Genomic DNA, 12,563 nt, shown 5'->3' with positions numbered 1-12,563 from the left:
TAGAGCGCTGGCTTCACAAGCCAGATGACCGGGGTTCGATTCCCCGGCCGGGTGGAGATATTTGGGTGTGTCTCCTTTCACGTGTAGCCCCTGTTCACCTAGCAGTGAGTAGGTACGGGATGTAAATCGAGGAGTTGTGACCTTGTTGTCCCGGTGTGTGGTGTGTGCCTGGTCTCAGACCTATCCCAAGATCGGAAATAATGAGCTCTGAGCTCGTTCCGTAGGGTAACGTCTGGCTGTCTCGTCAGAGACTGCAGCAGCAGATCAAACAGTGAATTACACACACACACACACACACACACACACATACACAAAACCGGGAAGCGGAAGAAAGGGAACACACGTACGTAGAAATACCTCGCCTGTTGTTCAGCCTCCCCTCTCTCCTCCTGTCCAATGTGACCTCCCCAATGAACAAAATGGACGAGTTAGTTGAGTCGGTGAGATAACCAGTGCGGACATTGTGGCGATTACTGAGGCGTGGCAGATTACACCTGAGGAGGCCAAGATCCAAGACTTTCAACTCTTCCACCGTCTCAGGTCAGAACGAAGAGGAGAGGGAGTGGCGGTTTATTGCCGATCCATCTTCAGTCCCTTACACCTCCCGGTTGTCGTTCCCCGGGGTGGAGACCCTCTGGGTGCGTGTGACGCCGCCCTCCCACCCTCGAAATGCGGCCCCTATTATCCTTTGTGTTGTCAACCACCCTCCACGTGCCCCCACAGCACAACTACTCACTGAACACATAATAAGCACAGCAGTATCCTGCTGCGAAGCTGGTGATATGCGGAGATTTTAACCGCCTAGATACGAGCGAAATACTACACCAGCTAAGCCTAACACAAATAGTAGAATTCCCCACCCACCAACAAGCAAAACTCGACCTTATAATGACTGACCTAAGTCAACATTACCAACGTACAGAGTCACAAGCCCTCTTGGGACGTAGCGCACACCTATCCATTCTGTGGTCCCCCACACCCACTTCCTCGCTCCATCACTCAATAGCCACCAAGACTCACCGACCCATGCCTGACTCAGCCATGAGGGAGTTTGGGCAATGGATCAGTCACACACTACTCATGGACCGAAGTACTGCAGGTGGAGGATGTCCATACCAAATGGCATATTTTTGTTGCCACCACAAGTGAAGCTTTCAACTGTTACTTCCCAGCAAAGAGAGTCACAGTGCACCAAGCTGATGCCCCGTGGATGACGCCCCGCATCAAAAGACTCCTGAGGCAGAGAAACTGGGCATTTCACTCCTGCCACAAAGGCACGTTATTACCCAAACAAAATTCACCAGCTCAAACTCACCAACAACAGACAGTGGTATGATAAGATTAAGGCTTTGTGTGGTCTACAAAATCAGTCCCCCCTTATTCCCTGTACCTCACACCTCCCCACTGACGCATAGGCGGACAAGATAAATTCTCACTTCCCCACGATCTGTCAAACATTCCAACCCCTCCACTCCTCTCCTCTCCCTTCCTTCCTCCCCGCTCCCTCCCCTCCTCCCACCGTCCAGGTCATGGATGTTTACAAGAGGATTCTAAAACTTAAACCTCGCTCAACCACTCCTACTGATCTACCCATCAAGATTTACAAAGAATTTGCTCCAGAACTAGCCCCTCCTCTCTGCTCAATAATAAATGCATCTCTCTCTCAGTACTCATGTCCAGTGGATTGGAAATCATCATTTGTCACGCCTATATCCAAGACTCCCAGCCTGGAGTCACTCAATGACCTCAGGCCAGTCGCTATCACACCCATCCCTAGCCTCATTTGTGAAGACTTTGTGTTTGACTGGGCGTACAACATTAGTAATTCCTTAGACATACAACAATTTGGCAACATCAGAGCCACCTCCACCTCTCACTACCTGATCAGCTTCCTTGACTTCATACACAGTCACCTGGATAAACGAAACACCTCTCTCGCTGTCGCCTTTGTGGACTTTAGGAAAGCTTTTGATCTGGTTGACCACACCCGAGGCTCCGCCACCTTCTCCCCCCTGCCACCCCTCGCCCTGTCCACACCACCCGTCACAACAACGTTCTCATACCCACGAGAGCTACTAGAACCAATCGCTATAAAAATAGCGCCATACCCACCATGGTACGAGCAATAAATCACTAGGGTAGAATACTAGTCATAAGCCCTCCACCTTATTATGATTATTATTATTATTACACACACACACACACACACACACACACACACACACACACAGAGGACCGGGGTTCGATTCCCCGGCCGGGTGGAGATATTTGGGTGTGTCTCCTTCCACGTGTAGCCCCTGTTCACCTAGCAGTGAGTAGGTACGGGATGTAAATCGAGGAGTTGTGACCTTGTTGTCCCAGTGTGTGGTGTGTGCCTGGTCTCAGGCCTATCCGAAGATCGGAAATAATGAGCTCTGAGCTCGTTCCGTAGGGTAACGTCTGGCTGTCTCGTCAGAGACTGCAGCAGATCAAACAGTGAAACAGTGAAACACACACACACACACACACATGATATAAATTGAATAAATGGTACATTACAAACTGGTTAATTAGTTTCACTTTCACACACTCACAATGACATACGTTCGGTTCCCAGTGGGTTGCCTTGTCACACCATCAACTAATACACATTTACAAGATATCAGGGAAAATGATATGATCGTAACTTGCATCATGATTTATGAGTGTTACTATTATAGTCATATTCTGTCAGTTAATGGATGTTCATGCAGTCATACACGCATTATAGCATTATAACATCTAAATTCACAAACTTAATCGTAATCTTTGTTTATTGTGTAATCATTGTAATCATTCTATAGAAACGTTAGAAAACCTATTTTCTTTGACTTAAGACAATTCTTAGATATGTAATACAACAGACAACTCCTGATTTCATGTCTCTGTACTTAACCTCCTCCTGCAGTGTCATGTGTCAGAGATTGTCACTTTCCGATTAACGTGAATAACGTAAAAGAACGTTAAGCCATTTCTGTTTGGCATCGCTGCTTATATTGCGTGTGTTTACTATCCTTTGGATGAATTTATGTGAATATGAGCTTATATACAATTTATTAATCATTCACAGTTGCATTAACTAATCAAAATACTTGAACGCAATAATCATGAAGTTTATACTGTAGCGTTTATACAAAATTAGGAAAAGTTTTATACGTAGTCATCATGGAGTATTAATGAAATCCCTCAAGCAAAGATTCATACACTTCATTTTTTCATAGGCAATGTCTTTCATGTCTCAAGATATGGATATCTTTTAGATTGGCAACCATGAGATTGGACCAGTTTTGTGTAATAAGTTCTTTACTTTCATTCTTGAGTGTTAATTAATTCTCTCAGATAGTCATCTCTTCATATTTTTGCATCACAAAAGGTGTGTATTCTTTTTTTTTATTATACCTATTATACCTTGTAATCTGAAGTAAATGATCTTTATTTTGTAGAAAATGTACATACATATATTAGCCTTTTAGCTAATGCAATGATATGTTTAACTTTTACAAACAATTTATCTTGTGATTATCGTATGAGCAATAACATTAAAATCATGCACCGTTATTTCAGATTTACCTAAAAGGATTTTAATTTATACATGAGCGTGTGTCACGCAGGAACGTATACACTGTTACACTGGCTTAAAACTTCGGAAGGCTTATGAATCTGATGAGGTCTCTCCTATTGTTCTCAAAGACTGTGCTTCCGTGCTTGTACCTTGCCTGGCTAAACTCTTCCAACTCTGTCTATCGACTAATACCTTTTCTTTTAGCTGGAAGTTTGCCTATATTCAGCCAGTTGCTAAAAAGGATGTCCATTCTAATCCCTCAAACTGCCGTCCTATAACTTTATTCTCTTTCTTGTCTAAGGTCTTTGAATCTAGCCTTAATAGGAAGATTCTTACACATAAATAATTTTACATTCTTCTGTTTGATCGCCACTATGACTTCCGTCAAGGCCGCTCTACTGGGAACTATCTGGTTTTCCTTACTGAGATCTCTTACTTACTGAAATTTCTTTTAGAGATTTCGTTGAATCTTTGATGTTGCCTAAGACATATCGAAAGTCGCTAAACCCCACCACGACGTGGTGGGGTTTAGCGACTGTGGTGCCATGTTTGGTATGTGACTGCCACCCGTAGCTCAGCCACATTCGCTCGTGTGCGCGGGTCCTCGACACAGTCGCACCACTGAGCGACAACTCGCCACAGTGACACAGTCGCTGACCACAGATGTTAGTGTGCGCAGGACAGCTTCTAAACAATGGAAACTCTTGGAGAGCTACATCCCCGCCACAACGTGCCCCACAAAGTCGCTCGCGTGTTCCCGGCCTTGATCTCAAAACTACCCTCTAACGTTTTCTGTCCTTTTCTCTTCAACATTATCTCGGATTTCCTTTCTGACCAATATATTGCTGCTGTGGTAGACGACTACCGATCTTCTACAAATTTATTAATAGTGATGTTCCTCGGGGTTCTGTCCTGTCACCCACTCGCTTTCTATTATTCATTAATGATATTCTTAACCAAACTTATTGCCCTATCCACTCTCACGCTGATGATACCATCCTGAAGCCTTCAGGAAATTAACAGTTCCCGAAGGGAAGCCACAGAACTCCTGATTTCTGATCTTTCTAAGATTTATGTGTTGGGAAGAGAAACTAAGTAGTGTTCAATGCTGTAGTAAGGTGGAGTGAGACGACCTGTGTTTCTGCCGACTTTTCTTATTCCCTTCTGCCCAGTACAAGATTCCAACATATGAAAACAACTCTTGCTAGTATAAAGCAAACCCTAATAGGAGCTTCGAAGAGAAGGTTCGAGCTTCCGATAACACACATTTAAAGGTAGCTACTTAGAACCACCACTATGCTATTTACAGGTATACAAGTGAAAGGTGGTAAACTGATTCATTACGTTACAATCATTCCAGTAAAAAAGCTAGTAAAGTGACTGATTACATTACACTCCCCCTTGATCCTAAAGATCACTATTGCAAACGCTGTACGGGACGTCTCTCTCTCGAACTACGTCGCGGAAGTGGTCTTCCTGGACTGTCGCTTTCTTCTTCCTCTTCTTGGTCCTCTTCTCCCACACTCGCTGTAGAGTTATCCACGCTGATGAGCATCTCTTCTTCGTTATCCTCAGCCGTCGTTTCCTCTGTTGAGAGATGGTTATCAGTGCGTAACTTTGCCGTTGCGAGCCTCAGGTCCCGCACATGACGAGGCACTCCATCCACCTCCACATTCTGGGCAGACACAATCCGGGTCACAGTGCCTTCTAAACTACGAGAATTGCATCGCTTACTTGGGTGACGAGTCCACACACGGTCACCAACGCTAAAGCGATGGTGTTCCTCAGACGCTTGATCATGTTGGGAGACTTCATCAATACCAAGCAGTCTAACTTCGTAACAGAATATCATGTTAGCAGGGAAAGACCCAGCATCGTTCCCCCGTGGCAGGGTGTTGTACCTGTATACAGCTTCCGGCACAGAACAACTTTTTCGTTCTTGTATGGTCTTGACTGTTCTGTGACTCCTCTCTGATATCCCGTTACCCGATGGAATATTGGCACACCGGTGACGGCCATGCCTCAGCGACTTGCAAAATTGTTGAACGTCGAGCTACGGAAGCTGGCAGCGTTGTCGGTTATCAATTCGCGGCTGCTCCACGCTCATAAAACACAAATTCCAGTTGCTCAATAACACAAATCGCGTCCTGACGTCTCAGTTTTCTCCAGATGGCATAACGCGTCGGCCCGCAGTCGATCAGTGTCAGGTAGTGTTCATTGTGAACGTGGCAAATGTCCATACTAACTCTGTCCCATATATTGGGGACCCCTAACTCCCCTTTCTGCCACTTCGCCGGCGCAGGATCAATTGACTGGCACTCCCGACAATGTAGCACGACATTACGCACTTGCTCACGTTGAACACCAGGGTAAAGTTTTCTACAGAAGAATAGCGTGCGTCTGATTCCAGGATGGCCAGGGCCGCGTTCCGTTGGGGACCGTAAGGCGTACAGTATGGCATACTTCCCCCGAATCGGGGGGGAACAGCATACAGCTCGCCTTGCGGAAGCTTGCGGGACCTTGCGCTCCTCGGAGGTGAATGTTTGGCGGTGTCTGGCAACTATTGTTTATCAACAAACCGCAGACGTCCGCCGCTTCACCACTATATTTTCAGTGTGAGGATGTAAATGCTATTTTGACAGCTTATGTGACGTCACAGAACATCAAAAACAATGTGGTAAGTCTGTTATCCCTTGTAGAATGCTGGAATAAAGCAATATGACGAAAATATTAGTATTTATAGCAATAAAAGACGGTGTTATATGTGTCGCATTTCTTCCCACAGCCTCTGAGGCAGAAGAGACAGCCTCTACCGCCATGGTAGCTGCTGCAGAGGCCCCTCCAGCACCTGTGGCTGCAGGGACAGTTTCCCTTTGCATTCGAAAGTGTTTCTTGAAGTCTTTCCCGGAGTAAAGAGGCACTATCATCTCTGCATAGTCCTTGACCCTCACAGGACTTGGCGGCCTATCATCTCCCTCTTCTCCTTGCCTTGGCAGCCTCTCTTCTCCCTCTTCCTCTTGCCTCAGCAATATTTCCTCCTCTCGTGCTAAGAGGAGCTCTGCAGCGCCCAACAGAGGGTCTTCTGCGAGCTCTTGAGCGAGGAGGAGGAGAGCAGCTTGGACGGCCATCTTTGTCAACCATACCCGTATGGCTTACGCGTTCCCTTGCGTTCCGTTGGGGGTTGCGGGGGGTGCAGCGTGCTAACTTCCAACGGAACGCAGCCCAGTTGTTTCGTGGATGTCAAACACGACGGTGACAGCCGTACAGGACACGTAATCATTTGTCAAAGACATCCACTTTTTTGGCACTCTCGTCAACTCGTCGGCTCTGTTCATGCTTGAAGACACAAACTTGATCTCAAGGTGCAAGTTAAACTTCACGGTTACCGCTTTAAAAGTTTCCAATCGTCGCCGAATCAACATTTCACTACAGGCTTTGGTCTTCAAACGTGCCTTTCCTGATAAAGTGTCCTGGAGCCAATGGTATACTGTACGGGAATCTGTCATTAGAGCCAGTTTTTTCATATTCCAGGAGACGGCGAGATTTAGGCCTTTGATAGCAGCATCTAGCTCCGCAAGGTTTATGTGCATACAGTCGTTGCGGCGTAACCAACAAGCATCTTTGATCACTTCGCCATTCACCTCTAACACTGCTCCCAGCGCAAGAGACCTTGCATCGACCCACAAAGCTGCTTCGTCTCCTGCCACGTCCCACCGTCCCCGGGCTGGGTCAGTTTCTCTATACGTCCCAGGGTTTCTGTGAGCATCGCAAGCAGGCCGGGATCCATGATTTCATCGTCCCAGGAAGAGGAAGCTGCGTTAGCACGTCTTTTGATGTATGATGTTGCTAGCCGTAGCCAGCCACAGACAGGTAGATGGCTTGTTAACTGGCCGCAGACTGAAACTTCTCCGGTAGTTCACCAATCTCATCGTCGCGTCTCCAAACAAGGCCGCGACCCTCCCCACAGACTCTGATGCTTAACACCCGAGTCCCATCATACACCCGCTCAGGTGGTTTGCACACCAAGCCATAACTTCTCAGATGATTTTCCACAGCCGCTGCCGTCACGATGGTTTCGTCCACGAGGATATCGTCCAGGTAAGGAGAAGTGGCGCTATAAATCTTTTCGTCCCAGCTTAGAATGCGATCCAGAACCTTTTTGAGGACAAGAGTGGCGATATTTATCCCAAATCATAACCTTGTTAGGCAGTACCTTTTTCCACGGAACACAACAGTTAGATAAGGCCAGAGGGACTTGTGTACGTGGATTTGTAGGTACGCCTTGCGCAATTCCATGAGAGAAACTTTTTGACCGCGATGGCGCCACTCACGTATCTTCTCTGTACACACGTCCACTTCAGCTGTGTGCAGATTAAGATGGGTATTTAATTCTCGGAAGTCGAGCACGGGGCGTACCTTTTGTTTGTTTTGCTGCACAACAGCCATTAACGGAATGGTTCCTTTCACTGGCCCGTACATGCTCTCATCATAAGGAACCAGCCACTCGTTGGCAATTCACTGAGTTAATTCACGTTCATATTCTTGCCGAGCCTCACTTGGCACCTCGTATTCTAAAGCAGTGTTAAACAATCGTGGCGGTTCCATGCCATTGCACCAATTCCACAATACTGTACACTGTTTTGTTTCGGTGTCAAAGGTCACTTTAAAATCCCTTTCATCAATGTCTGGCGAGTTAGCAGCCGCCACAGCCAAACCCTGCTCTTCCTCTAAACCAAACACTACATCCGTCTGTGAGCGTAGTCTAACACCGTGTAATGCCGTTATACCATTCATACCGAGAATGAAAGCAAAGTTAAGCGGTTTTGAAGACGCTACAACAACACTCACGTGCACGGACACTCCCGACGCCAGGCAAACCTTCACCACTCCCGATCCCATGCACTCGTAAGGTTCCCTACTCACAGTCACAACCCTGACCCTTTCTTTGGTCCAACTAGAGCACAAGGAAACGTGCGTAATACACTTCGTAGAACCAGTATCCACTAGAGCTTTGCAGTTCACGTTGTTAACATTCAATTTCACAGTCGGTAACGCGCCTTTCATTGGTGATGCAGAGAGGAGGCTGGCGCTGAGCTCGCCTCTCCTTGGGCGTTTCCCGAACACGTTGAAGCTAGATGTCCTCGCCGGCCGCAATTGTAGCAACGCACACTACCACGCCCTCCTCTTCGTGCGCCACGTCCAGCCAGGCAGTCTCGGGCGTAATGATTTGGCTGGTTGCAGGAAAGACAGCGCACAGCACCATCACCTGACCAGGCAGGAGTCGCTGCATGCTGAGTGAGACAGGAAACGTGTGGTGGTGACCCGACACCCAAACTGTCATCCGCCAGGACGGCTCGGGCGCGATTCAGGAGCTGACAGATACTCATGCTTTCCAAGCGACAATCAGCTCTCAAGACATGACCAGTAGCTCAGCGAGGCGGCGTAAGTCGGCTAAGTATACATCAACCGGCTCGCCATCACGAAAAACTGCTCGTAGGCCAAAAACTTGTCAGTAGCAAAGGCAGAGATGAGCGCTGCTTTGATACTCTCGTACTTCTCTTTATCCGTACTTGAAAGCTGTTGGTACACTGAGAACGCCCCAGCGGAGAGTCGTAGCGGTGCGATATTGTGCAGCTCAGTGATCCCACGCAACTTGCACACGAGCTCCAGTTTCTCCAGCCACTCCACAACTGATGAGACTGGCCATCAAATTCTGGGATGAGGCGCAAGTATAAGGTAGCACAGTCACTCGGGGTGGCAAAAGCTGTCTTCTTATCTTCACTCATCGTGGAGCCTCAGAATGCCTAGATAGCTTGTAGTAAGGTGGAGTGAGACGACCTGTGTTTCTGCCCAGTACAAGATTCCAACATATGAAAACAACTCTTGCTAGTATAAAGGAAACCCTAATAGGAGCTTCGAGGAGAAGGTTCGAGCTTCCGATAACACACATTTAAACGTAGCTACTTAGAACCACCACTATGCTATTTACAGGTATACAAGTGAAAGGTGGTAAACTGATTCATTACGTTACAATCATTCAGTAAAAAGCTAGTAAAGTGACTAATTACATTACAAATGCTTCAAAAACTCAACTCCACCATCTATGAAGTCGACACAACCTTCCAGACAACTATCCCCTCTTCTTCAGTTGTCCTCCTTTAATACACTGAATATCCTCGGTCTATTCTTTACTCATAATCTAAACGGGAAACTTCACACCTTATGTCTTGCTCAAAACAGCTGCTCTGAAGTTAGGCGCTCTAAGGCGTCTCCGCCTGTTTTTCTCTCCCCTCCAACTGCTAACTCTGTACAAGAGCCCTGATCCGTCCTTGTATGGAGTACACTTCGCATGTTTGCATGGGGGTGTTCCACTCTCACACTTTTATTAGATATGGTGGAATCAAAAGCTTTTCGTCTTATCAACTCCCCTCCTCTGACTGACTGTCTGCAACGGGACCGGCAATTAAATGGGCTTATATATATATATATATATATATATATATATATATATATATATATATATATATATATATATATATATATATATATATATATATATATATATATATATCAGACTGTTGGACGCTCACATATGAAAATATGATAATGTGCATGACGGCAAAGTCGCATGTGTTGATTACCTCTATTCGTTAAGAGGTACATTGGGCACTTAACAGACCGTGCCGTATTCCACCAGCCGTTCACCGTCATATGAAGCGCATCGTTTAGTCTTAGACATGAAGAGTGTAGCTTTAACTAATACACACCGGCGTGAAACACCGCTTTTAACTCAAACTGAAAAGTCCTATGTCAGTAGTAACAAGCGTTTTTTTTTTTTTTCGTGTCCTGGTGGCTTGATGAATGAGACGCCCATTAAGACTAGCGAAGATAACCGGGAGAAAAAGAATGGTGGCCCTAAGTGACAAAAGGAGCCTCTTATACAGGTGCTGTAGGTGCCGATGAAATTAGAATGATGAAGGTGTAACAGTCGCGGGCGAGCTGGAGAGTGGAAGAGGAGAGGATGCAAGGATGAGTCGAGGGAAATGAGAGATGAGCTACAAGTGAAATGAAGGTGAAGATGTACGTGACTCGTGAAATCGAAATAAAAATTGTGTAAGAAGTTTTTCTGAGGAGAGGGTAGAGAACAAGGTGTGTAAATAAAGGAATGACATGGCACGGTGCCAAGACTATACCTGAGCAAACTCACGAAGTTCTGATCAATTGGCAGAGGAAACTCAATAGGTCGTGAAAAGCGAGATAATGATAAATCTAATCATGATCATTTGTCTTACGATCAAGAAATTACATAAAAGTGACAGGTATTTCGAAAATGTACTCTTGATTAAATAGACTTTAGACTTTATCATGTGATTTGTGCCTCTGAAAACCATAAAATCCACAGCGTCCCTTCCACTACGGGTATAGATAAATCACTTGTACTCAACTGTAGCCATGCCTTGTACAACCCCTGATTGTCCCCACTCGTCTCTGGGACACCTGGATGTATGGACCTAATACCAAGGTAATCGCCGTCTACATCACGTGGAAGGTCGAGATTTGCCTTTGAAAGGGAATAAAATTTTTCCTTCCTCTACGTATGCTTTGGAGTTGGATATTGTATTCTTTAATCTCATACGATAGAAGAAATGAAAAGATTGTATTAATTTATCATAGACTGCAGTAAATCTAATAATATTTAACATGCCATGCAATATTTAAGAATAGTCCAAATATGTGGTAACCAAATTATTAATAAGATATTCATGTTCCCAGCGTTCTGTACGAATTTGTTCTCTGTCGGAAAGAGATTTGAGGCTTGATAACTGACACAGTTGGACGTAATACTGAAACGCAGCACTGGTAAACAACAAAGGACTTATTCACTAAAACGCACCACAGGAAAACAATAAAACATAAAGTGCTCTTTCAGCGAAATATAATTTTTGTCTCTAATTCCCAAGCCAGTGAGAGGTTAAAGGAAAAGTAAGCAGGCTTTTTATCATCTCTGTCTGGCTGCTGGTGGAGGCCGATGTCCGAGAGATTTTTTTTGTTTCGTGAAAACTTTTTTTTAGAATATAGCTGGAAGAAGAAACAAAGAAAAAAAAAACATGGGAAGGGATACTTAGATTGGAAGGAAATATTCTCTCTCTCTCTCTCTCTCTCTCTCTCTCTCTCTCTCTCTCTCTCTCTCTCTCTCTCTCTCTCTCTCTCTCTCTCTCTCTCACACACACACACACACACATTCTATTGCGACATTTTAAATCCATTTACTTTACTGATACTTTATTTTAAGCTTTTTTTTTTTTTTTACAATCACTTCCAGTAGGGTTCACCGATATTGTTTCATATTTGCTAGACTTTGACTTTTAACCGTGTGTGTGTGTGTGTGTGTGTGTGTGTGTGTGTGTGTGTGTGTGTGTGTGTGTGTGTGTGTGTGTGTGTGTGTGTGTGTTTTGATATTTTTCGGTGGAATGTTCAAAGTCTTCGTTTTTAGTCTTCTTATATATTTGTGCATCTTTGTGATAATTTACTTGTTTATTTATTCATCTATTTGTCTATTTATTCTAGTTGCAATTATCATGATTTGTCTGTTATTTTTTTTTTTTTTTTTGGGGGGCCATTAATACTTTTTATTAATTTATTCATCTTTATAATTTGTTTACATAATTTTGATACATATGCATTAACGTATCTATCTGTTAATTTCCTTCTTGTTTATTCATTCTTATCTACTTTATCTATTAATTGATAAATTTATTTATTCGTTTTTGTATGCTTACTTGTTTGTATAGATGTCTGTTTTTTTACGTGTTAGAGCTGATCGAAAAAGAATAAAGACTGCGTCTCAAAATGGTAGAGGTATCCAAAAATGGCTCACATGCGGCGTATTAATTTATTACTGTTGTACGATAACTAAAACGTTCTTGTGTGCAGTATATATATATATATATATATATATATATATATATATATATATATATAT

The 12,563-nt window shown here is 44.5% G+C and overlaps 1 protein-coding gene across 1 annotated transcript; it reads left to right on the top strand.

Moving 5' to 3' along the window:
- The first annotated feature begins 1,529 nt into the window (after positions 1-1,529).
- On the top strand, positions 1,530-2,129 carry LOC123506629. The gene has a single exon (XM_045258877.1). It carries the CDS (start codon positions 1,530-1,532, stop codon positions 2,127-2,129), a length of 600 nt encoding a protein of 199 aa, XP_045114812.1.
- The last annotated feature ends 10,434 nt before the right edge of the window (positions 2,130-12,563 follow it).

Source organism: Portunus trituberculatus, chromosome 20 (assembly GCF_017591435.1).
Source record: "Portunus trituberculatus isolate SZX2019 chromosome 20, ASM1759143v1, whole genome shotgun sequence".
Lineage (NCBI taxonomy): Eukaryota > Metazoa > Arthropoda > Malacostraca > Decapoda > Portunidae > Portunus > Portunus trituberculatus.
The sequence above is the reverse complement of the archived record's forward strand: the minus strand, read 5'-3'. Positions and strand labels throughout refer to the sequence as shown.

What these genes read in the sequence shown, in the direction of transcription:
- LOC123506629 (XM_045258877.1), top strand. Translation starts at nt 1,530, where the DNA reads ATGGATGTTTACAAGAGGATTCTAAAACTTAAACCTCGCTCAACCACT.